The 23,500-nt window shown below is 38.7% G+C and overlaps 1 protein-coding gene across 1 annotated transcript in view; it reads left to right on the forward strand.

The window, feature by feature from the left end:
- The window catches only part of LOC131972153 (cadherin-4-like), a 276,681-nt gene that overhangs the window by 185,814 nt on the left and 67,367 nt on the right, over positions 1–23,500 (forward strand). Inside the window, exon 5 of the mRNA XM_059333934.1 lies at positions 13,616–13,813. Coding sequence (XP_059189917.1) covers positions 13,616–13,813 — 198 coding nt within the window. The remainder of the gene's footprint in view (positions 1–13,615; positions 13,814–23,500) is intronic.

The raw sequence follows: 23,500 nt of genomic DNA on the forward strand, positions 1-23,500 counted from the left end.
GTTACCTCAGCTCTTAATGCGTTATAGCTGCTTTTAGCTCGTTGTTTTGATTCAGTCTCACTGTTTTTATCAGATCAGCAGCTTTTATGTATGTTATAGAAAAAGCTCATTACAAAACATTAGAGGTGTGGGGGAAAATCGATACAGCATAGTATCGTGATATTTTGTGTGGCAATATATTTATACAAAAAATATTTCCTTCCACATGCCATCACACTGTACAATAACAAATAATAGTCTGGTTCATTACATACTGTCTATGCACTTTATGTGTTTTTTATGCACACTGTTCATTGCACCTTATTTGTTTCATAGCATTTTTATACTGTATATTCATATTTATTCTGCACTGGAATTCTATTCTACTCCTTAATACATACTCCTTCTTTAGACACTTTATTTTTTATTGTATTTTATTGTATTTTTATATTTTATTGCTTGAAGTATGCCTAGGTTGTTCTTTTATTTAATTGTCATTGTCTATGTGTGTAATGCTGCTGCTACACTGTAATTTCCCAGCATCTATCTATCTATCTATCTATCTATCTATCTATCTATCTATCTATCTATCTATCTATCTATCTATCTATCTATCTATCTATCTATCTATCTATCTAGCCGCCAAGTATCGATATTTAGCGCTACAGTGGCCGACGGGCTGTCAGTTTTTTCAGCGTTTTCACTTTTATGAACATACTGGAGATACTGGTATCATATGAATCTAGAAGATCTAAGGAACATGTTGGTCCCATGTGTGTCAGGATATCGTGTCGGAATAACGCTGCAAAATTCATTCAGAAAAATTCAAAACAGTGAAGCCTTAAGTTGAGGAAAGTTCGAGAAAATGCTGCAGTTGTTGTCTTCAACACATGTTTGATATCAGTTCAGTTCAGTTTGACTGAATACTTTGTTGGTCAGTCTGTGGGTTTGACTCTCATTGTGGAGAAATAAAAAGACTGAAGTGAAGTGAATGAGTAGACTGAGAAATTTTCTCTTATTTGCCAAAACAATTCTTGATTTAATTTAATTTTGTGGACACAAAATGCAGTTAAACAGTTAAATCACAATATATTGTATCGCAATACTCACCATATCGCAAAATGCTTAAAATCACAACATTATTGTGTTGTGACTCAAGTATCGAGACTCCAAACACATGCTGACATTGCTCAGTATGTGCAGAATGTGTGAATAGGCAGAACAAGCCCTCAATTGGCCAAAAAAATATGTAATTGGAGAAATAAATTAATCCGCTGTTAAAAGTTAACCCATAAGAACCCAGACCCAGTAACCCTTAAAGGTAAATTATGGGGGATATACCACAGACCAAGTGGACCACATAGAACACATTTATGATGTTTTAAAAAAAAAAAATACTAGCCCTAAATGTGAAAGATCTGTGATGTGACATAAACGTTACATTGGGCATTTATGGTATTTATGTTTATGATATTTATTATTTTTAAATGAATAAACTAGACACATTTTCCTTTTTCTCTGCATCTCCACAACATTTATCAAAAGTGTGACATTAATAGTGCTGTTTAACAACAAATTATTTTTCAGATTTCTTTTAAAGTAACAAAATAATAATAAATCAATAATAAATGAAAAACAAATAACCATTTGCCTTTTTGTTTTCACCTCCAGAACATATATCATAATTGTGAGTTTAATAGTGCTGTTAGACAACACATTCCATTTCATTCTCAACAAGCTACTGTAGCTGAAAAACACACTTATGTACTTGAGAAAACACACATGAACATTACTAGAACATTTAAAATGTTTGTGTCACCGTGGGTTCCTATGGGTTAATCCAAATATCTGTAAAGAAATTGTATGTTCTAGTAGCTGCATACAGTGGATACACTAGGCCAGATGTCAACATCACTTTATTGAAGCGCTCAGCCAGATCCACAGATATGTAAACACAGAGATTTAGCCATTTTAGATGGACTTCAGAAGCTGTTTTGAACCATGCTGCCATCACTTAGAGTCTTGAGTTAATCATAACCCATAATAAAGTGAACTTTAGATGTGTGTGTCAGCAAAAGATGAAAATAAAATCAATGTGCGAAACCCCTCTGATGCCAGTAAGGTTAGTTTGAATGATTGAAGGTGTCTGACTTTTCCAATAGTTTAACTTTTTTTAAGAGTATTTAGATTTTGAGAGCTGGCACTTAATACTATTTTAAAACCAGCGGCTTTCAGCTGGATATTCTTTGTGGTGTGCATGGCCAAAAAAAAAAAAAAAAAAAAGAAGACATGGCACCAAGTCAGTAATAGAATCAGAGAGACAAATAGGGAGGCGGAGTGGGACATTGGCCAACAAAGGATCTATCAGTGGGAGTGGGTGTAAGGATGAGTATGTTCTGGCTCTGAATAGGTCGGCCTTCATTCTCACACTTTTGTAGCTCAGGCTTTTTCAAATGATTCACTGGTGGGAATGGTGTGAGCGTCAGTATTAAACCACAAAGCGTCAAAGGTCAAATGACGGGCTACTCTACTTCAGTTTCCAGTGAGTCAACTAATATTCAGATCCTGAGGAGCCACGAACAGACAGGCGAACAATTAGACAGCTAGACGGGGCCAGAGGTCAGAAATACGCCACACATTGGAACAAACATGTAGGCAGCGTGAGCAGGAGCAGAAAGCAGGGCACTGAAACAAAATGTGATGTTTCATTATGGAAATGGCGCTTTGTGGCGTGCTCTGTTGAATAATAACTTCCAGATGTCTGGGTAGCCAGGGGCTGGCTGATATCAAAGCGTGCAGGGTTTTTGGGAGGCAGTGGCATGGAGGGGAAGAGCTGGGACCACCGCCAGCTGGCTGAGGCTGATGGCACCAGGGCTGGGGGGCCGCATCCATTTCACACTCAGTGACTCCTGTTCACATAGCGTTATTGTGCGTAAGCGTGTGTGTCGGGTATGTGTGCGAAAATGTTATTTGTTTGTGCTTTTATTTAGAGATTATGTCGGATCAAGTGTGAATTATGCAAATGTTGCGTAAAAGTTTAATTGTTGTGGACGGCCTATGTTTGTGTTTAGGGCATAAAGCATCTTATGATTGGAGCCTATATGTTTTATCAGAGCTGGGTGCAGGGTTGCATGTCATCCTCTGTGCTGGATCAAGGAAAATAACACAGCCTTTAAATCTTTGGAATCTGTAAAGCTGTAGTTAAAACTCCTGATATCTGACTCCAGTTTGCTGCTGCACCTTATCCCTCATCTTTCATAATAGTTTGAATAAGTGCGCAGACATCTCCGCTTAACCTGTTTTTTTAATCAATTTCATCACCTTCCTGTACTTTCTCTCTTTCTGTGTGAGTATGAATAAGAAAGAGTGAATCAGAGCTGCAGGGTTTTATCAGAATTACACCATGGCTAGAGAAAAGCCCACTTAAGCCTTTTGCAGCAGTGATGGGCACAGCGCTTTCTCTATCTCTCCGACTCTTTCTCTGTTTTTTTTTCCCTCCATCTTTTTCTCTCTACATCTCTCCTCGGGGAACTCACTAGTACCTGTTAGCATGTGTAGATAAAAGGATCTGGAGCATGACTTATTTAGGCGAGGGGAGGGGAGGGGGCCACATCTGTTTCTGACAAGCCTTCTCCTCATCCCCCTCATTCTATCCCAAACATGTCTGGCCCCACCTCTGCCTCCCCACGCCGCACTGGTGGGATGTGGGGCAACCATCCCCTGGAGTCAACCCCACTGCGCCTTTCTCTCTCTGCAGAAAAAGAATACATTTGTCCAGACCCAGCTCACATCTGTCTCATCCTGCTCTGCTGACAAACCCTGTTTGTGCACACAGGCATGTTGCGCTTGGCAGAGGTCGCTCTCCTGAATATGGACTGAATGCAAAGGATCACGTGCATGTTTCAGTGAACAACACACCAAGCATGGGATATGGCAACATGTGTGTTTGGATGGCTGGTCTGTCTCTTATTCAGACTGCCAACACAGCACAAGAGGATGATAGAGTGTTGCTGCTTTTTGGGCTGTGAATCATGAGAGCAAGCTGCTTAGGCTCACAAGTATGATCAGGTTTTTGTCTAGTTTTTAGCTCCCTTAGTGCCCAAAAGAGGACCTGCTGCTTTGCTTCAACAGATATTTGGAGACAGAAGCAATTTGAACATGCAAAAATGAGTGTCAATGGCACATTTTGCTTCCAACCTGGTCTCACAGAAATCCGTGAAATAGCCACGGATTTCGCTCAAATTTCCGTGAAACTGACACGGATTTCGCTACAATGCAAGTTAATGACAGTCATATCCCGTGGCTATTGGTTTGTTTCAAGTCACGTGACTTTCAAGGTCCCGGCGGTCAGAACAAAAAACATGGCGGACAGTTCTCTCATTTTTAGTGAAAAATCAATATTTTGACTTAGTTTCTGCATAAAAATGGATTTTGATCACATTTCTAGCTAGAAATATATGTTTTATTTTCTAAATATTCACTCAGTGAATGTACATAATCACTTTGTATGTTGGAATAGCCACGGGATATGACATTAACTTGCATTGCACTTGCATTAACTTGCATTGTAGCAAAATCCGTGTCAGTTTCACGGAAATTTGAGCAAATCCGTGGCTATTTCACGGATTTCTGTGAGATCATGTTGTTTGCTTCATTATTTATGAATAATAAATAATATTTTATTGAATTTGAGATACATGTGTGACGACACAGAAAGGTGACTGCTGCAAAGGGTTAGCGTATATGGTAGCATCAGTAATAGCAGACGTGGAGAATATTTCTTCATTAAAAAAACGGCAGAGAAAAGCACTCAAGGCTTTTGCTTTTCAACATGGACTGTGTGACAGTGATAGACAGATGGTTCATCCAATCACCTGTCAGGTATTATGTGGCTCCAGTTTCCAATGACAGCTTTGGCAGAGGTTCATTTTACTTTTATTATTTTCTTAAAGTTGGAACAGAACGTTTACTATTGAGCATGGAAATAGCAGTTAACAAGAAAATCTGTAGACAATCCCAATACCAAAAATGTTGGGACATTGTCTAAAATGTAAATAAAACGTCATTTGATAATCTGATAATCCCTTCTGACATATATTCAATTGAAAACTGTACACTTATAGATTGATTGACCCTTGTAAAACCTGGTAGAGTTAGACCAAAATCTTTTAATTCTTTTTAACTGATGTAGTTTTGGTTGTTTTTGAGCCACATGCTAAACAAGCAGAGCTGCAGAAATTAGAAGATGTGACCCTTCAAATATATATATCCTCCCCTTCTTCAATGAATACAGCAATAGTCTTCTGTTCTGTAAAATATTTTACTTTTAAGAGGCTGGAATGGCTCCTTTAATGTGTTTTGAGGAAATGGTCACTAAGGACCTTCCAGCAACACATAAGTGTATGTTTAAGGTCAAACACTCAATATCTCAAAGGCTTTTCCCTCACAACGTCCAAAGGAAATCCCTTTAGTGATCGTATGCATCTCATTTTATTACGAACATATCATTACTACCTAAGTAGTTTCTGCAACCAGGATAGATATTTCCCTCAGGAGTTGGTGGAAAGCTATACTAAGAATTAATTTACATTCATGAGGTGCACACACTGTAAAAAAAAAACCTGTTGTTTTTACGGTAAAAAAACGGCAGCTGTGGTTGCCAGAACTTTACCGTAATAAATACGGTAGAACTTTTTTTAATATTACGGTAAAAAGATATTTGCACTGTTGATTTCACGTTTAAGATTTCCATTTTATTCCATTTTTTACTGTATGAATACGTTTTTCCATCAAAAGAAACGCTGTTCTGCCATATAATTGACTGACAAGAAAATACTTTATAAATGCCACATAAATTAAAGATTTTACCATAAAATATAACAGTATATTTATGTTAGAGATATGGTGTTTCATATATTTAACATTGAGAAAAAGTATTTTTTTACAAAAGAGAAATGCAAAAATTACAGTGACGCTTATATATATATATATATATATATATATATATATATATATGATATTTAATACATATTACAGTGTATTAACATTGGAGTCATGTATTTTTCAAAAAATAAAACATAAAAAAAAATACTGTTTTGGCTGATATATACATTTACAGTGTTTCATTGTTACAAAAACTGAATTAACCCATTTAACATTTTTTACAGTGTATTTCAGATGCAATTTGACAGTGTTTTACTGTAATTTCTACAAACATTTTTTACAGTGCACAAACACGACAAAATGGTTGCTTTCTGTCCACTTGTGTATGTGTGCATAACCTTAAAAGGTAAAAAAAAAAAATCTTGCATATTGTTGTTTACAGGTTCTGCTGCACCCAAGTGGCCAAAAAAAGTATAACATTTAAAAAGACTAAATGCTGTGGGCGGTGGAATTAAGTTTTTTCCAGCCCTAATGCCCAAACGGAGCAGCAGTAACCACCTCTCCCTCTCCCCTGTTACTGAAAGTGCCCTGAATTGCACAGTACATGATGTCTGAAATGTAGCGCCTGGTTGATGAAACTGAACATGACACCTTCGCCCATGCCCCTCAACACCCCGCACCCCTACCCACCCACACAAACACATACACACCATATGCCAGGTTGCTTGACATTTTTCCTTTAAAGCAGCCTTAAAAGCTTTTCTCCTGGGCGTCCATCTAATGAAGTCAGCCTTGAAAGCATTGTTTCCGCTGGCAGATACAAGCCAACCCTCTGAGGGACGTTGGCCAGGCAAGAACAAACAGAGAGAGATAAAGAGAAAACACTTTTTATAGACTGCATTGTACAGGACCCCTAAACTTTCAATATGTGCCAGAAGCCATTGCCATCTTCCAACGCCGCAGCCTGCCTCTGTGTTGTATTTTATTTTTATTCTCAAATGTCAACTGCTGGAGAGGAACTGTAAGGCTACATATTGCACAGAAGTAATATAAAATGAAAAATTGGAAGAGGTATTAAAAACACCAGCCTCTTATTATGTAAATGTATGGTGATTGAACCTCTTTTTCTTATGCTCCCGAATTCACAAGCCCAGATTTGTCTTAGGCTCTGACATGAACACCCTCCTACCCACACATATGCAGCAGGCACATATATTCTTCACTTCACCCTGCCTGCACTGTTTTCTTTACTGTAATGACACTGAACAGTTTTCTCTATCATCTCTGGTGAGTGCTTTCCAATTGTTGTTTTTTTCCCTCGTACTCTATCTTGCATCACCACCTATTCTCTCTGTGTAACACAGAACTGTTTGGGTGCACAGTTACACCAGGGCTCAGTGGCGGTTTTAAACCAGTTTTACTGTGGGGGCCAAGGAGGGGCCAGTGTTTAATCAGAGGGGCACATTAGCACATGAAAAAATGGCAAAGATGATATTTAAGCATTCAAAATCTTTGAATGTCTTGAAAAAGACACAAAACGACCAAAAAAGACACAAAACGACCAAAAAAGACACAAAATGACCAAAAAAGACACAAAATCAGAAGACAGAATAACCAAAAAAAACCCTTCAGAAGACATAAAAATGACAAAAAAGACACAAAATAACAAAAACAGACACAAAAAAGACACATAAATGACACCAATGACAAAAAAAGACACAAAATGACCCCCACTCACTGAACAGAATCTCACCCGCACAGTTCAGATCACCCAAAAAAGAAACAAAATGACCAAAAAAAGGAAACAAAATGACCAAAAAAGACACAAAATGACTAAAAAAAGACAAAAAATGACTAAAAAAGACACAAAATGACTAAAAAACACACAAAATGACTCCCAAAAAAGACATTAAGTGACCAAAAAGATTAAAACACATTAACACATGAACACTTTAACACAGTGGAGACAGAGCTGACTTCCAAAATGATTTGGTGACCCCCAGAAATCATCTCGCGACCCCAATTGGGGTCCCGACCCAATGGTTGAGAACAGTTGCTCTACTAAAGGGGGAGATGTCTGTGTGCGTCACTACTTTGTATGTCAATCAAAAGCCGCAAAAGAATTCTGAAACTCCACAGAGCAGACAAAAACGCACTGTAACATAATAGCAGGTCTAATTGTATGTTGCACATATATAACAGACGCTTTATCTGAGTCTGGAGCTCGCCAACACTTCTGCCACAGTCTTTAGACTGTGAGCCACAGAACTGTGAGCTCTTTCACCGGTCAACTCAGCACACTTTAAAATAACAATTTGGGAAATAGCCGATGCTGTAACCAAATGTTATGTGGTTGTTGTTGTTGTTGTTGTTGTATATTTTGTTTTTATTGTTATTACCACCTTTATTCCGCCAAAAGAAAGAGTTATTCATTGTGACAAAAAAGCTGACCAGTTTTAAATGACTAAAAAAGACACAAAATGACTAAAAAAACACACAAAATGACCCAAAAAAAAGACATTAAGTGACCAAAAAGATTAAAACACATTAACACATGAACACTTTAACACAGTGGAGACAGAGCTGACTTCCAAAATGATTTGGCGACCCCCAGAAATCATCTCGCGACCCCAATTGGGGTCCCGACCCCAAGGTTGAGAACAGCTTTTGTTGTTTTTTTTTCAGTTTTGTCAGCGTTAATAACCAACACAACATTTAGCCAGAGTGAAGATGGTATACCAGTCGATACCAGTGCTATATATCATATATATCAGTGCATCCCTCGTCTATAAAGTAGCTCCTTTTTACATTTTATTTAACCCTCTGAACCCTCTTTTTACATTTCCTCACTGTGGCCTATGTATAAATTCTGCAGCTCTATAGAATCAGCACGATCATGGCTAGTGTGAATAAAAATATATTTTGTGCTCAATCACAAAGTTATAATGACATAAATAAAATAAAGAAAGAATGCAATTCCTCTAATAAAAACTTTTTTTAATGAAATGAAATATAATTTATGTATACAACTTATATATACCACGAAATGGGTCTCGACATTTTTACAACCTCTCCTGTCCTCTCCTCTCAGCTCTGTGAAAAAACAGCCTGCTGTTATGAATATTTGTCACGTCTCAGTAAAATCAATCATGACCTCCCAGTTGTGCTGAGGAGGGCAGAATTTAATGTTTTAAACAGGATCTGGTTATTCCAAATTATTATTTTTTTTGGAGACATTTAAATAAGACTTTTGATTTTGACAAAGATATCACGATTTTAAGCTTCATTTTGTTTATTTTTTTAGCAGACACTTTTGTAAGCTATGATCCATTTAAGGACTTTTAAAAAGTCAAAATTTAGACGATAATGCCCGTTTTTGCTGTTTCTTTCTATGATAAAGGGTGTATTTTTGGAAAGTGGTTGGTTTTCAGAGGATAAATCTTGGTTTGATGTCTTTTTAACCCATTGAGGCCTGAAATACCGCTGGGCGATTTTAAAATAAGCCTCTAATTTTCTGGAAATTCTGGAAAAATTCTGGGGGAAAAAGTGTGAACTCTTCTACTAAATAATAGATTTTTCAGCCTCTGTAGCAGATAGAAATGAAATTCAAAAAGTATTTGAGAGCTTATACAAATACTACAAAGCGACGTATCCGCTTTCCAGGCTTCAATGGGTTAACCTTTTCTCTATTTTCAACCTTATAATTCATGTGCAGTTTTGCTTTTATAGTCCTGTGTACAGACAGTTCTTGGACCACCCTGTATAAATGAAGGGTGAATAAATAAATGTAATCTATTGGGGCCTAGCGGGAAGAGTCTTTGCTAGGTGAAGCTTTGTGCTGCTGCTTTACCTGCTGGTGCACATCAGCCTAACGCAGCTCAGAGCTTGAGGAATCTCTGTTATTGAGACAAGCTGTCAACACTCACTGACTAGGATGAGAGACGGAGAGAAACAATAACACTGCAAGAGAAGGGCAGCACGGGAACAAGGGATAGCTCAGGGTAACGGGATTGAGACAGCAAGTGCATAGCTTCAGCAATGATTTTCATGACTGAATTCTTGACATGTTTTCTCTGGCTTGTAACCCTGAGATATGTTGGTAAACTAAGTGTAGAACAACTCTCAACATTGCCAATTCAGTATTATATAACCTTTAGATCACATCTCCTGCAGCCCCTGGGACACTCAGCCTGTGGTAGTTTAAAGGAAGCCTTGAGATGGTGATGCCTATGTAACCTTGACATAGAGACGCCAATATGTGTAATGTACTCACATTAAAAAGCAACATATCTGATTATCTGCACTTGGGCGCCTTAACTAGCCCTGAGGTACACAATTGGAGGTCTCTTACTGTATTTTCAATGACTTGTGTTCACCCTGGAGGCATTTGCAATGAAGCAGAATCTCTGCTCTTCACCTTCATGTTTTGAATTTTGTTTTGCATTTCCACAAGGACATTTTTTTTTCAATAAGGTGACATGTCTGAGATCTTCAGCATTTGATGTAGCTCTTCTGACTCACGGGTGAGTTAATGTCCATGAGGAGATTGAAAATAGGCTCCTTTCAAGTTCCTTATTTGAGCATCTTTCAAAAAGACAGGTTTGTGATGGTCATTTCTCTCAGCCTGAAGGGAGGGAATGTATGATGGGAGACTACTGGATGAGTTAATAGGCTTTTTATACCCCGTGTAAATGACAAAGTCCATAGTTTATGGGCTCTTCCACATATATGCACATATAAACATGCACATACTGTGTGTGGCTCACACTGATGCCTGATGACACAAATAAACTAGATAAGACATTTAACAGACATCATTTAATACATTGTATTTGTTGCTAACAGTTTATGGCACACTGTAGATTTTGGTAATTTCACAATTAACTACTTATCAACCGCATATGAGCAAACAGACTAAGTGGTAAATAGGAGGAAATTTTGTAGAATAATAAGAGAGATGATTTGTTTAAGTGTGGTTTGCTAAAAGAGCATGTAAGCTTGTAAATTGTTCTCGCTGTAATGAATTCCCTAATTGCCATGTAGTTTCAACTAATATAGTAAAATTATTAAAACATCAATTATATGCCTTTTGTTCAGCTCTTGGGCAATTTTAGAAATCTGCTAGTCAGCGTCATTGCACACAATAAATAGCCAATTTAATATATACATTCATTTAATCTGCCTTTGTTACAGTTTCCTTTCTTCTTTTTCTTCTTTAGTTTTTTTTTTTTGTTATAATTATTTCAGCAACTATTAACGGGGAATTATTAGCCGTTTATTATCAGACTTTATGAGCACAATACAGAAAAGAAAAAACTAATCAACAAATTCCAAACACATATATAGTATAAGATGTAATAACTTCTTTTTATCCTACAGAATATGACAGGTTATTGGAAAATATTCACTGGTTATCCGCTTATGTTCAAAATTCAAAGCAAGTTTGATGCATCAAGGAAGCTTGATGTGGCATTTGAACAATTTAATTTGCATTCGGCCTGTCAAAGAATTTATCCATTTGATGATTTCAGTGGGCTTTCCTGTGTAGAGGTGTCACATAAAAATGTCCTCTCTATGTACCTACCGCCACATTCTGCTCTGATAATGTTCTATACAGTATAAAGTCCTCCACATACAGACTATCCAATCGGTATTCGAGCATGGAAGTGTATGAATGATACTTGTTCTGTGGAGCTTTCTAATCACAAATGAATGCATGATTGTCTGCTCGCTGAACGAATGAGTTCTTGAATCAGAGACTCTGTACTTGGTCTCAGGCTGGAGACTTTTGGGACTGTGGTGGAGAGGAGAAAACTAAACAAACTGCTGCCATCATGGACAATGAACATGGATCATGAACATGATCAGCACCTTCTCCATCACACAGTAGAAAGAGGACAGATGCAGATGCACACTGTTCATTGCACCTTATTTGTTTCATAGCACCAACATGTTTATACTGTATATTCATATTTATTCTGCACTGGAATTCTATTCTACTCCTTAATACATACTCCTTCTTTAGACACTTTATTTTTTATTATATTTTATTGTATTTTTATATATTATTGCTTGAAGTATGCCTAGGTTGTTCTTTTTATTTAATTGTGTTGTCATTGTCTCTGTGTGTAATGTTGCTGCTATCTATAAGTAAGTAAGCGGATGAATGAAAGAGTCAATTTGTGTGTGTGAGTGGATCCATAGCACAGTGTTTCATTGTCTTCAGCTTTTTTGATGAAAAAATGACTGTAGGTTACAAGCACAAATAATAGATGCATGCATGTGTGTTGCACACGCAGCACCAGAATGACAAAAGGACTTTAATGATGGAGACTGGGAAGACACAGTTTACAAACTCTCCTCACTAGAGTTATTGTTTTAACACATTTGGGTGTACAGTAATACTTTTAGACAGTCTTTGCTGCTGCCCACTGAGTGGATGAGTGTTGAGGTTTAACCACCACTGACCATAAAACCTTAGAAATCACACCATGGAAAATGAAGCAGGAGTCAGTTTTACTGCCTCCCTGATAGATGAACCACTTCACCAGCACTGAGCTGAAAAATATATTATATTATATTATTATTATATTTATTTTATATGCTAAATGTATTCACTAACATGACAAAAGACTTCACAGGAATCAGGAATTCACAAAGATGTGAAATATGTCTGCTTAACATGATTAACACTGGTGCATCATTTTTTTATTTTTTTTTGGCTTTTTAATTTTTCAGTCATGTTGGCTGTGTTAATTCATAGGATGATTCATGATCAGCAATTGTGAATCTGGGCAGCAGAAAACGTTAACTTAGCACCTCCAAAAATGCCTCCTTGCATTTAGTAAACAGAAATTAATTACATTTTGAGTTTGTTTAATTTTTTCATAACAACAATGGCATCATGAAAACAAACTGGCATTTAAAGGGGTGAAATTCTGAAGATAAATGAATAATTGGAATAAAGTTGGCTAAAATAATTTACTCTGTGAAATTGGAAACTAATATGAATATTATATTGGGTAACACTTTCTATGAAGACTACATCTATAGTGCATTATGAGCGCATTCATAGTGAATTATAATGCTCATTATAATCAATCATAATGCATTATGACTGCACTCATAAACACATATAAAGCTTCATGATGCACTGTATCAACAGTTATAAATATAGCTTATAATGACTTATAAATCCAAGTGTCTTATGAGTGCTCTTGACTGGTTATAAACTACAGGCTGACTGATGAGGCTTATGATACATTACAACTACTCATACCCCTCTATACACACACCTCAACAATCAATTGTTATAAGGACTCATAGGATGCCATAAGTATAAATAAATGATCAATGTATGCTTTAAGTAAAGGGAGGTTCATATAGACGCATCTATAATGCAGTATAGCTAACAATGAAACATCATGATTAGCTATACTGCATTATAGATGCAGCATACATAGCATTATAATTCACTATGAATGTGCTCATAATGCACTATAGATGTAGTCTTCATAGAAAGTGTTACCTTATATTGTTATGGCAGTTCTTTTGTCATGGGTATTTTTGCCCTGAAAGGTAAAAATAGAGCACTTTTTAATCAAATGCACAACAGTTAACAATACTAAAATGTATTTTTTATTCTCCTATGAATTTCTGCTTTGAGACAGAAGAGACTGGGGCATCACATCAGTTACTGTTATCATTAACAGCACATGCAGTGTCCTAAATAAAGCCTTGTGTTGTCTTAAAGGTCACAGAGGAAGAGGGGAAAGTGGCGGAGAGAAAAGACACGAAGGAAGCGTCCCAAGCTCCTCCTCCTGTCATCATGTTCTCAGGGTCCGGCCTCAACAGCTCCAAGGGTCTGCGGAGGCAGAAGAGGGACTGGGTGATCCCACCAATCAACGTGGCAGAAAATTCTCGAGGACCGTTCCCTCAGATGCTCGTCAGCGTAAGTGACAGATTTGATGGGTCGCATCAGTGATTTGTTCTGAATTTACAGCTGGGACTTCTTGAGGGCACTTCACGACTCGTGCTGATTGGGGGCGTGTGATGGACAGTGATAAAGGAACAGAAATACATTAGCATAACTGGTTTGTTTCCACATCCACACACATGATTATGTCGTGTTCCCCCTGGTGTAATTATAGCCACAAAATCTTTTAGGTATTGAAACAGCCCTGATTGGCCCTGAGAAGTTTTCCCTTCAGACACAGGGCAGGCACCAAAACAGCTAAGCAGCTAAACTCTCCCCCAGTGTGACGTCCATTGGGTTCACAGTGAAACGAATGATTATTTCCCATCCTTTCTTTCCTTTATCAGGCCATTTTAGAAAGGTTGCCCGAAGTTCAGCACTATTTTAATAGCTCCTTTATAACAATACAATTTGTCACAGAATCTTTACTGAAGCCATAACTCTGGGCCTCCTGTGAGATATTAGGAGGAAGTATGAAAAGCTGCTATTCCCCGGCCCCAAAGAGCAGAACAGCAGTTCATCTCCAATGCCCCAGTAAGGACATGATGTTTTAAACCTAGAAGAAACTGACCTTATTATATGAATAATAAACTGCATGCACATCTTAAGAAGCAGGGATTTACAAATAGTAACACCTCAGCTGTTGATGCTGAATGATTATTTAACAAAGCTGTCCTCATTTAGCATTCAATATCTGAATGTGGCAACAACAACTGACTCCCATCGCTGCAAATTAGATTTCAGCAAAACCGCTAGTTTTCATAAGTACAAAATATAAACACAACATGGTGAGGGTTGGAGGTCGAGCCTGTACAAGCCTGTCTGAGAAAAAAGAAACATGAATAAATAAACGTTTGTGTAAATGTGTTGTTGTGTAAAGGCTTGAGCTGCGGAGTGCTTAAAATTCAGAGATTCTGTCACAACAGAATGCGCAGTTTGTCTCTCTCATAGCAAAGCTCCAGACTCTAAGCTCGTGGTGCTCGCTGTAATTCATCAAAAAACATCATTCCAAGAGACCGCTGCTTCATTCCCTGCACCCACTTTCCTTCTTTCTTTATCTGGGATATCTACCCATCAGCCTTTCCTCACTGTTTACAAAACTCTCACAGTTTATCTCTTTTGGGTCTTAAATTGTGCAAAAGAAGCATTTTTTGCCTTTGTTTCTGTTCTTTGTTTTTCTACCGGGTTTTATCCAATCCCCAGGGAAAAGCCTGGGGAGCTGCTTGAAGGCAACTTTTTTTATGCTCCTTTTTTTTTTTATAGTGGAACAAAAATATCAAGTCAAAGAGGGAAGAGTTTGTAAGTCTTTGTTTTTGACTTGGAGTGCTTTTCCAGCTGCAGTGTGTCCCATCAGCCTGGCACCGTGTGGCAGCCTCGTCTGAGCTCGCTGAGCCCTTCAGTCGTGCAACAGCAGCCATAAACTGGTCAGCCAGTTCTGTTGTTTCCATGAGCTGGTCAGAACCAGAGAGTATGGGGCAGAGAGAAAGGGAGAGGGTATCAAAGGAACATTTGGAAGTATAGTGTGCAGCCAAACATAATCCACTTTGTGCAGTAAATAAGTCCGTCAGGGGCTGGTGGATTGCTGAGAGTGGAGCGTTCAGAGCTGAGGAGAAGTGATGCGTGGTGATGCCTCTGTTGGGCTCTCAGGCTCCCGTCTTTCTCTTTAATGATGACTGGAGGGCAGGCAGGGCCATACTGAGAACTAGAGATTTTAACAAGGAGACAGCTCTGGGGGGTGCAAGGCATGGGAATCATTTTACCATACTTATTGTTTATGCGTTTCGTCCACTGTTATAACCTCTCCTCCTCTGTGGAGGATTTAGGCTTGTTTATGTCTTTGATTTCCCTCAGTCAAAACTCCGTCAAAACAACAAAAAGTCCAGGCAAATACTTCTTTTTTTTTTAAATCTCTGGCGTTTAATATGTTAATCCCAATTTCAAGTTTTGTATGAAACATGTTGCAACAGAACTTGTAGTCTTTTCTGTCTCTCATCTCCTCCCCTGTCTCCCTCCAACTGTGCCATTACTCAGTGCTCTGTGTGCTGAGGCTGTGTGATGCCTCCCCTAATGGCCTGTGAAGTCAGTCCCTTTCCTAATGGGCTGTTCTGTCATCCAGCGCTGCACTGAGTGACATGCAGGCAGCAGCCTTCCCCACCATCCCGCCGCTTTTCTCCCTGCCCTGACCAAGTTGCCATCAGTTGGACAGGCGGGGTGACAGCAGCCCTCACCTGTATCTCCGCAGGTCTGCAGCACTGTCACTTTGATCAGGCCGGCACAGGATCGGGCAGGTGTCAGGACAGAGGCCCTACTGACTGGCCTCTGAGCTCGCAGCCTGACGGTGCTCGAGGGAAATGTTGACTGCTTAGGTGAAGTCTTGGCAGAACTGTACTCCCATTGCTCTCCAACGCCAAGACAGTGTCAGAGCTCAATGGGATGTTATTGACTGCTTTTTATTAATAGCAGCGCTGAAATAATTGCTCCAGCACTTCACACTCTCCCGCTGTACATCAAGTAGTGTAGTGTGCATGATGTAACTCTGTGCTTAATATTAGACCTTATCAGCCTCAAGTGTCAGAGTTCTACTGAATGCAGTCTGGTATTGGTATCACAGATTTTCCTGCTTTATTGTCTTCCCAGACGAAACAAGAATAGCCAAAAGCTGTACTCAAGTAGAAGTAAAAGTCGTCATCAAAGTAGCTACTTGAGTTAGAGCAGTAGTTCTCAACCTTTTTGAGTCGCGACCCCCAATTTAACATGCATGTTGTCCGCGACCCCCGCTCACTGAACACAATCTCACACGCACAGTTCAGATCACCCAAAAAAGAAACAAAATGACCAAAAAAAGACACATATTGACCAAAAAGACACAAAATTACCAAAAAAAGACACAAAATGACTAAACAAGACACAAAATTACCAAAAAAAGACAAAAAATGACCAAAAAAAGACACAAAATGACTAAACAAGACACAAAATTACCAAAAAAAGACAAAAAATGACCAAAAAAGACACAAAATTACTAAAAAAGGAAACAAAATGACCAAAAAGACACAAAATGACCAAAAAAGACACAAAATGACCAAAAAAAAAGAAAACAAAATGATCAAAAGAGACACAAAATCACCAAAAAAAGACACAAAATTACCAAAAAAGACACAAATTGACCAAAAAGACTAAAACACATTAACACATGAACACTTTAACACAGTGGAGACAGAGCTGACTTCCAAAATGATTTGGCGACCCCCAGAAATCATCTCGCGACCCCAATTGGGGTCCCTACCCCAAGGTTGAGAACCACTGAGTTAGAGTACAAGCAGGGTCCAAAATTTGTACCAGCCACACTAAGTATAGGTAAATATCTATGTTGGCATTTAAAATCAATGAGCAACTCAAACTAACTGATAACTACAACACATAGGTTGAGTGACCATGTTTGTTTTGCATCAACTATGCACACTGGGGGAAGCATACAAAGTAAGACATGATCAATAAGTGCAAGTCTTTGATTGAACCTTGCTGCCCAGCGCCGGTACAGTTACACTTAGTGCTACCCAAAAGGTGAATTTTGCGTTTACGGCAATGAGAGTCTGCAAATATGTGGAAGTGCATTGCAAGGAGAGATGAACCTAAAAGAGGAGATGAAGACCATGGTAGAAGTATGGTTAATGTAACATTTTCAGAGAAGTGTTGTTTCAAATCCGTGAAATAGCCACTGATTTTCTTAACTCAAAATCCGTGGAATAGCCACGGAATCACTCAAATTTCTGTGAAATTGACACGGATTTCGCTACAATCGTCTTTTTCTGGCGAGATCTTCGCCACAAAGTGATTATGTACATTCACTGAGTGAATATTTAGAAAATAAAACATATATTTCTCGCTAGAAATGTAATCAAAATACATTTTTATGCAGAAACAAAGTCAAAATATTGATTTTTTTCACTTAAAATGAGAGAACTGTCCACCATGTTTTTCGTTCCGACTGCCGGAACCTTGAAAGTCACGTGACTTGGACACAAACCAATAGGAAAAAATACCAGGTTGGGATATGTCATTAACTTGCATTGTAGCGAAATCCGTGTCAATTTCACGGAAATTTGAGTAATTCCTTGGCTATTCCACGGATTTTGAGTGAAGAAAATCCGTGGCTATTTCACGGATTTCTGTGAGACCAGGTTGAATCAACCATATATGGTCTTCCTCTGGTGAAGGCAAAGAAGTGAATATACATGTGTATTGCGAGAGATCCTCAAGGAAAATGTGACTTGGCAAAATGGCATCAACACACCATCAGCCTCTTAACATTATGTGCATAATTGTGCATCACAATTAATGTATCCAAATGTAACAAAGTAAATGTATTAAGTTAAGTAATAAACTGTATGAGTAGTAGGAATAATAAATATGCTGAATTAAAACTACTCCAGCTCCAAAACTATTCCAAAAGTGCCTTAAGTATATGCACTGTAACAGAGTCACTCATTACTCACTCCTGGTTAAACAGGTAGGTATGAGTGTTGCATAACCTTAAACAAAAAGACAAAATGAAAGTCTCTCTTTCAAAGAGAGCCATGTTGTGGAAACGGAAACACCAAGACTGTTCTAGAGACATCAAAGAAAGGGAAAAAAATCCCGAAAGACAAAAACAAAGAGAAGGGAGAGTAATTTTTCACAATAAACAGGTGTTCTTTGTCGTTCTGTTTCTTCTGCGGCCAAACAGCCATCAATAGCATGTAAGGGACATTGATTTTTCACAGAGGCTTTTTGAAACCTTCCATTGATCCACACACTTCTCCTACGGCAGAGAGGCATTGATTTCTTCTGCTCGGGTAAATAAAGACTCAACGTAACCACCCCCCTCCCACCGCCACCCAACTCCCTGAACCCTCTATTAGAACAGCCGTCAGCAGAAAAATGAACAAAACCCTGATGAAACAACAATTTAGCCCAGGAGCAAGATGAGGTATGAATAAATGTTTGTCCAGTAAAATGCCTTTTTCATTGTAGTGTTCGCTGATTCTTGTTTGTGAGATAATAATGTGAATAGGTAGGAAGAGAGGGAGAGGGAGAGAGAGAGAGAGAGAGAGAGAGAGAGAGTGAGGGAGAGAGAGAGGAGAGAGAGAGAGAGAGAGATTGAGAGAGAGAGGGAGAGAGAGAGGAGAGAGAGAGAGAGAGAGAGAGAGAGAGAGAGATTGAGAGAGAGAAAGAGAGAGAGAGAGAGAGAGAGAGAGAGAGAGAGGGAAGGAGGAGAGAGAGAGAGAGAGAGAGAGAGAGGGAGAGAGTGACACACAGCTGTTGGTTGTTTTGTTTTTATTTTTTATTTAGTTTTTTTCTTCTTTTTTTTTGCTGGGACAGTTAGATTGTATAAATTATATGTTGATTGTAATTCAATGATTGTACATATTGCTTTCTTTTATTGTTATTAGTTTTTCTTTTCTTTTAAAATGAATAACAGAATTATAATAATTTATTGTAAATATTGCTTTCCTTATCTTGTTATCTTTTTTTCTGATGGTTGCTTTGGCAATATATACATTGTTATGTCATGCCAATAAAGCCAATTGAATTGAAAAAAAAAACTGAGAGAGAGAGAGAGAGAGAGTTGTTTTTTGGCCGGTCAGAGAAGGTGGTGTGGATCCATCCATTCATCTTTCTTCTTTTCAGTCTCTCTTGTCCACTGTTCTGAAACCTGTTGTCGATTCCCTTCTAAACTTCCTCTTCTCCGGGTAATATTTTAATGTTTGTCTAACAGAGATATTATTTTGAGAACGAAGACATTTATTTTGAGAGCTGGAAAAAGGGATGTGAAACTGCTTTATTGGATAATATTTCTTTGGAAGAAAAAATGTATTTTATGTCTATGTCTTCTTTGTCTGCCTGCTGTCCTTGAGACAGAGAAGCCAGATATTGGGATTAAGTGTGGCTGCATCCCTCAATAATCACAGGACATTATATTGACAGCAATGCCGTAGAGGGAAACAGCAGCTGCAGAGGCAATAAGCCAAATAAATGGCTACTTGTCTAAAGCCCTTTATTGACTGATATGAAGAGAAAGTGGTTTATTTGATATCCTGCACTTTTATCGATGAGTCATTTGTACCAGTAATTTGTTGTAGGCATTTATTTCTTGATAGTCGCATTACAAAATATGTCGAATAAAAAGAAGCCTGAATGTTAAACAGTACACAAAATACCGACATTTGTATCTGACGTGATGTGTATTGCAGTGCATCTGGTTGTGTTTACTGTACTCACTGCAGCACCTGTGCTCCAGTTTCTCCATCTCTCTCCGTGGAGCGCGTCGAGAAAAGCGTTTTCTGAGCAGAATGAGAGAAACCCCCCCGCGGTGTCTGCTTTCTCCTCTGCGTACGTTTACCAGTGATTAATGACTGCTCCGCTTCACTGACAGACACGGCAACAACAAAAACACTAGAAAGACAGTCACAAAAAGAAAAAAAATCATCTGAAAGAAAAGGAGGAACAAAAGGAAAAATACAGTACAAGTGAGCTGGAGCTGATTGCAGTTTGAGGGGGGACAAAGACGTCTGGGTGTGATAGAGAACACGAGAAAGCAACAGAAAGAAAAGGAAAAGGAACAAGAGAGCGAATGTGGGGCTAGACCAGGATTAGAGGCATGTCTGTGTTTGTGTTTAGGTCTGATAGACTTCCCGGAAAACTGCTGTTCACGGCCTCTTCCCTCGAGTCACCCGCCACCCGGCCAACACCAGCACTGCACTGCTCCAGTCTGCCCCCTTCATCCTTTTCCACATCCTCCTGCTGAGACACACACACACACACTCAGTCACAAACAAACATAAACACGCATACACAAGCAGAAAGAAATGACTTGTCCTACACAAACAGCAAACAAAGGATCAGTAAAGCGCATGTGCCGCGTTGTTGCCTTTGTATATGCTTATTGTTTGGGATTTTGTTTGGTCGCATTTCTGCTTTATCCCTGAACAAAGAGAAGAAAAAGCTAAGCCAGAAAAACAGGATTTTATCTTGGGTTTTTTTTTTTTTTCTAACCTAGTCCACAAGAGAAACCGCAGGATGGTGAAATGTGGGGATGCAAGTATTTAAGGATCACAGTCCGATCCAGAGCTCGGTCACTAGGAAACCACATTGCTGCCCATATGGAACGCTTTACTAATGTTGAACTGCACAGAACCCTTTTGGGCTAAATAAACCCAGGCTGTGAAAACGCTGAAATGTGCGGTTACCCTAAGTCTATCAAACACATGAACTGTACAGGATGTGCACTGCTGTATATGTATTCAAGCATATTTTGTTCTGGGCTATGTTTTGTCTTGTATTCGTTCGATGTTCTTGTGCACCGCTAAGGTCCTTTTTTTGGCAGGCGTACAACTTTAACACACAACCTCTCACTTCACACACACACTACATAAACTCTATCAAGCCGGGGAAGAAGAGAAAGAAACAATAAACCACTTTCAGATATGGGTGGACCTCCTGTAGAGTATGAAGAGGGAGGAAAAAGGATGAGAGACCTTGGTCTACTCTGAGGGAGGAGCACTAACAGACGGGTCAGCGTCTCATTTGCTCTTTGTTTTACTCAGTAACACTTCTTGGCTAGTTTAAACTCTTGGCTTTTTGTTCATTTCCCCTCCTGAAGAATTCACACAAGGTATTTCCTTTCTAAATCCCAGCTGCTAGTTTTCTTCCAGCACAAACAACTGGTCTGATACACAGCAAATTGTTTGGCTAATGTACAGTTTGATACTTACTGATGCTCTTTTTTAACCCATGATAGGCCCACAGCTCTATGGGTCTATGTAGGTCGGTCCAGACTCAAATAGCTCAACAACTGTTGGATGTGTTGCCATCAAATGAAATACAGGTCTTCACGGTCTCCAGAATAGCCCCTGGGCCACCAAAGTTTTTGGATTTTAGTTAAATGTCTAACTAAAATGGAAGTAGTATCTGTCTGTCTGTCTGTGTGTATTTATGTATGTATGTCCATCGATTTTCTGGACAATCCATCATCTTCTCAAATTCAAACCTGTCACATATATTGTTGAGGACCCAATGAAGTGCAGTGTTGAGTGTGAGCTCTTGAAATCTTTGGGGCATATTAATCGTGTGTTATGAACACTCTGTGTGGTGCATTGAGAAGGGAAGCCTGTTAACTGTTACAAAACCGAATAGCATGCTGGTTACAGCTGTTACTGGCTCTAGTACATTTAAAAACACAGATAAAGAAAGAGTAAACTCAAAAATGTAAAGCATCAGTGATGTAACTTTTAGAATGAACACTTTTTAGCTAGCTGTTAGCAAACTATGTATATGTTATAGCAGGTGTATTTCTTATAAACCAAGAAAATGCAATGTGAAGTGTGAAAATGTTTGCATGAGTGATTCCCAGGAAAACTGCAAGCAACATTACCTGTGTGCAATCATCCACAAAGCCCTCAGGATCTATTGTAATAACTTTGGCCATCCCTAAATTTAATGTAATCAGTACTGAATATTACTTAATATCTACATAACTAATGACACTAATTCATAATACGCTCAACTGGAATGTGTTGCACTGAGCTTAAAGCACCACTGCACTATGCAGCCTCACATGGCTGTGAGATATTCTTTGTCTTGTTTATAGTCAAATAACACATTTATCTCATAAAAGATCATCTCACATATTTCCTGTTATATTCATGCACCATGCACACACCTGCAAGTACATCATCCTTGGCACACACAAGTGTAAAATAGAAGTATATCGATATTACTATTCATTAATTTAATAAGCTGACAGCTAGCGTGTAGTTAGACAGCCACTCCTGTCTTATGATGGCAGGAGAAAAACGCTCGAAGAAGTTGAGAGTGCTTTACATTGTTACTCTTGCTAATGGAGTCTTTGTGATAGAGGAAGTCGCTCTTGTCTTTTTTTGACAAGTCAGATCATTAATGAAACATTTGAACATAAAAGCAATTTGACCGTCTTCTGAATAGCGTGAGACTTGGGTGTTTAAGAGAAGAGGGGAGCACCTGAGAGACATTAGTGTCTCACGCAAGGAGGTGATGGAGGGCAATCATGAGATAGGAAAAGGAAAGCTTTAAGATACTTCGACAGTTCCATTTCTGTATATGTGGTTGGAATTCCTGTTTCTCCTCAACAATCCATTTGTGCGTGCCAGACACACACACACACACACACACACACACACACACACAAACTCTCTGTCTTTGTATAGTTGTCATACACCAAGACGAGACTAATACCTTATGAACTTCATTTCCTTTCCTCTAATGAAATTAGTGAGATCAATGTAATTACATTTATCAGCCCCAGGAAATGGAGTCTCCTACAATCTCCTGGTATTGACAAGAAAAACAAATTGTTACTACATTCATAAATTTGTCAAGAGCATTTGCCCTTTGTTTCCTGTTGTGTTTAGGGAAGTGAGACTGAAATGTAATTTTCACTGTTTAATATCTCATTATTTTGAAATTAGTGGCGTGAAGTCCCGGTAAACATGTTCATCAGGCATGCTCGGCTACGGTTTATTTTTTGAAGAGAAACATTTCCAGCCGTGGCCTTGTTGCGCAACCCAGCCCAGAGCTGAGCTGGTATACTACTAAGGCTTTACAATAACAAAACAAACGGCAGAACCTGCCTCAGCCACCCACTCACTC

Source organism: Centropristis striata, chromosome 5 (genome assembly GCF_030273125.1).
Source record: "Centropristis striata isolate RG_2023a ecotype Rhode Island chromosome 5, C.striata_1.0, whole genome shotgun sequence".
In the NCBI taxonomy this organism is placed as follows: Eukaryota; Metazoa; Chordata; class Actinopteri; order Perciformes; family Serranidae; genus Centropristis; species Centropristis striata.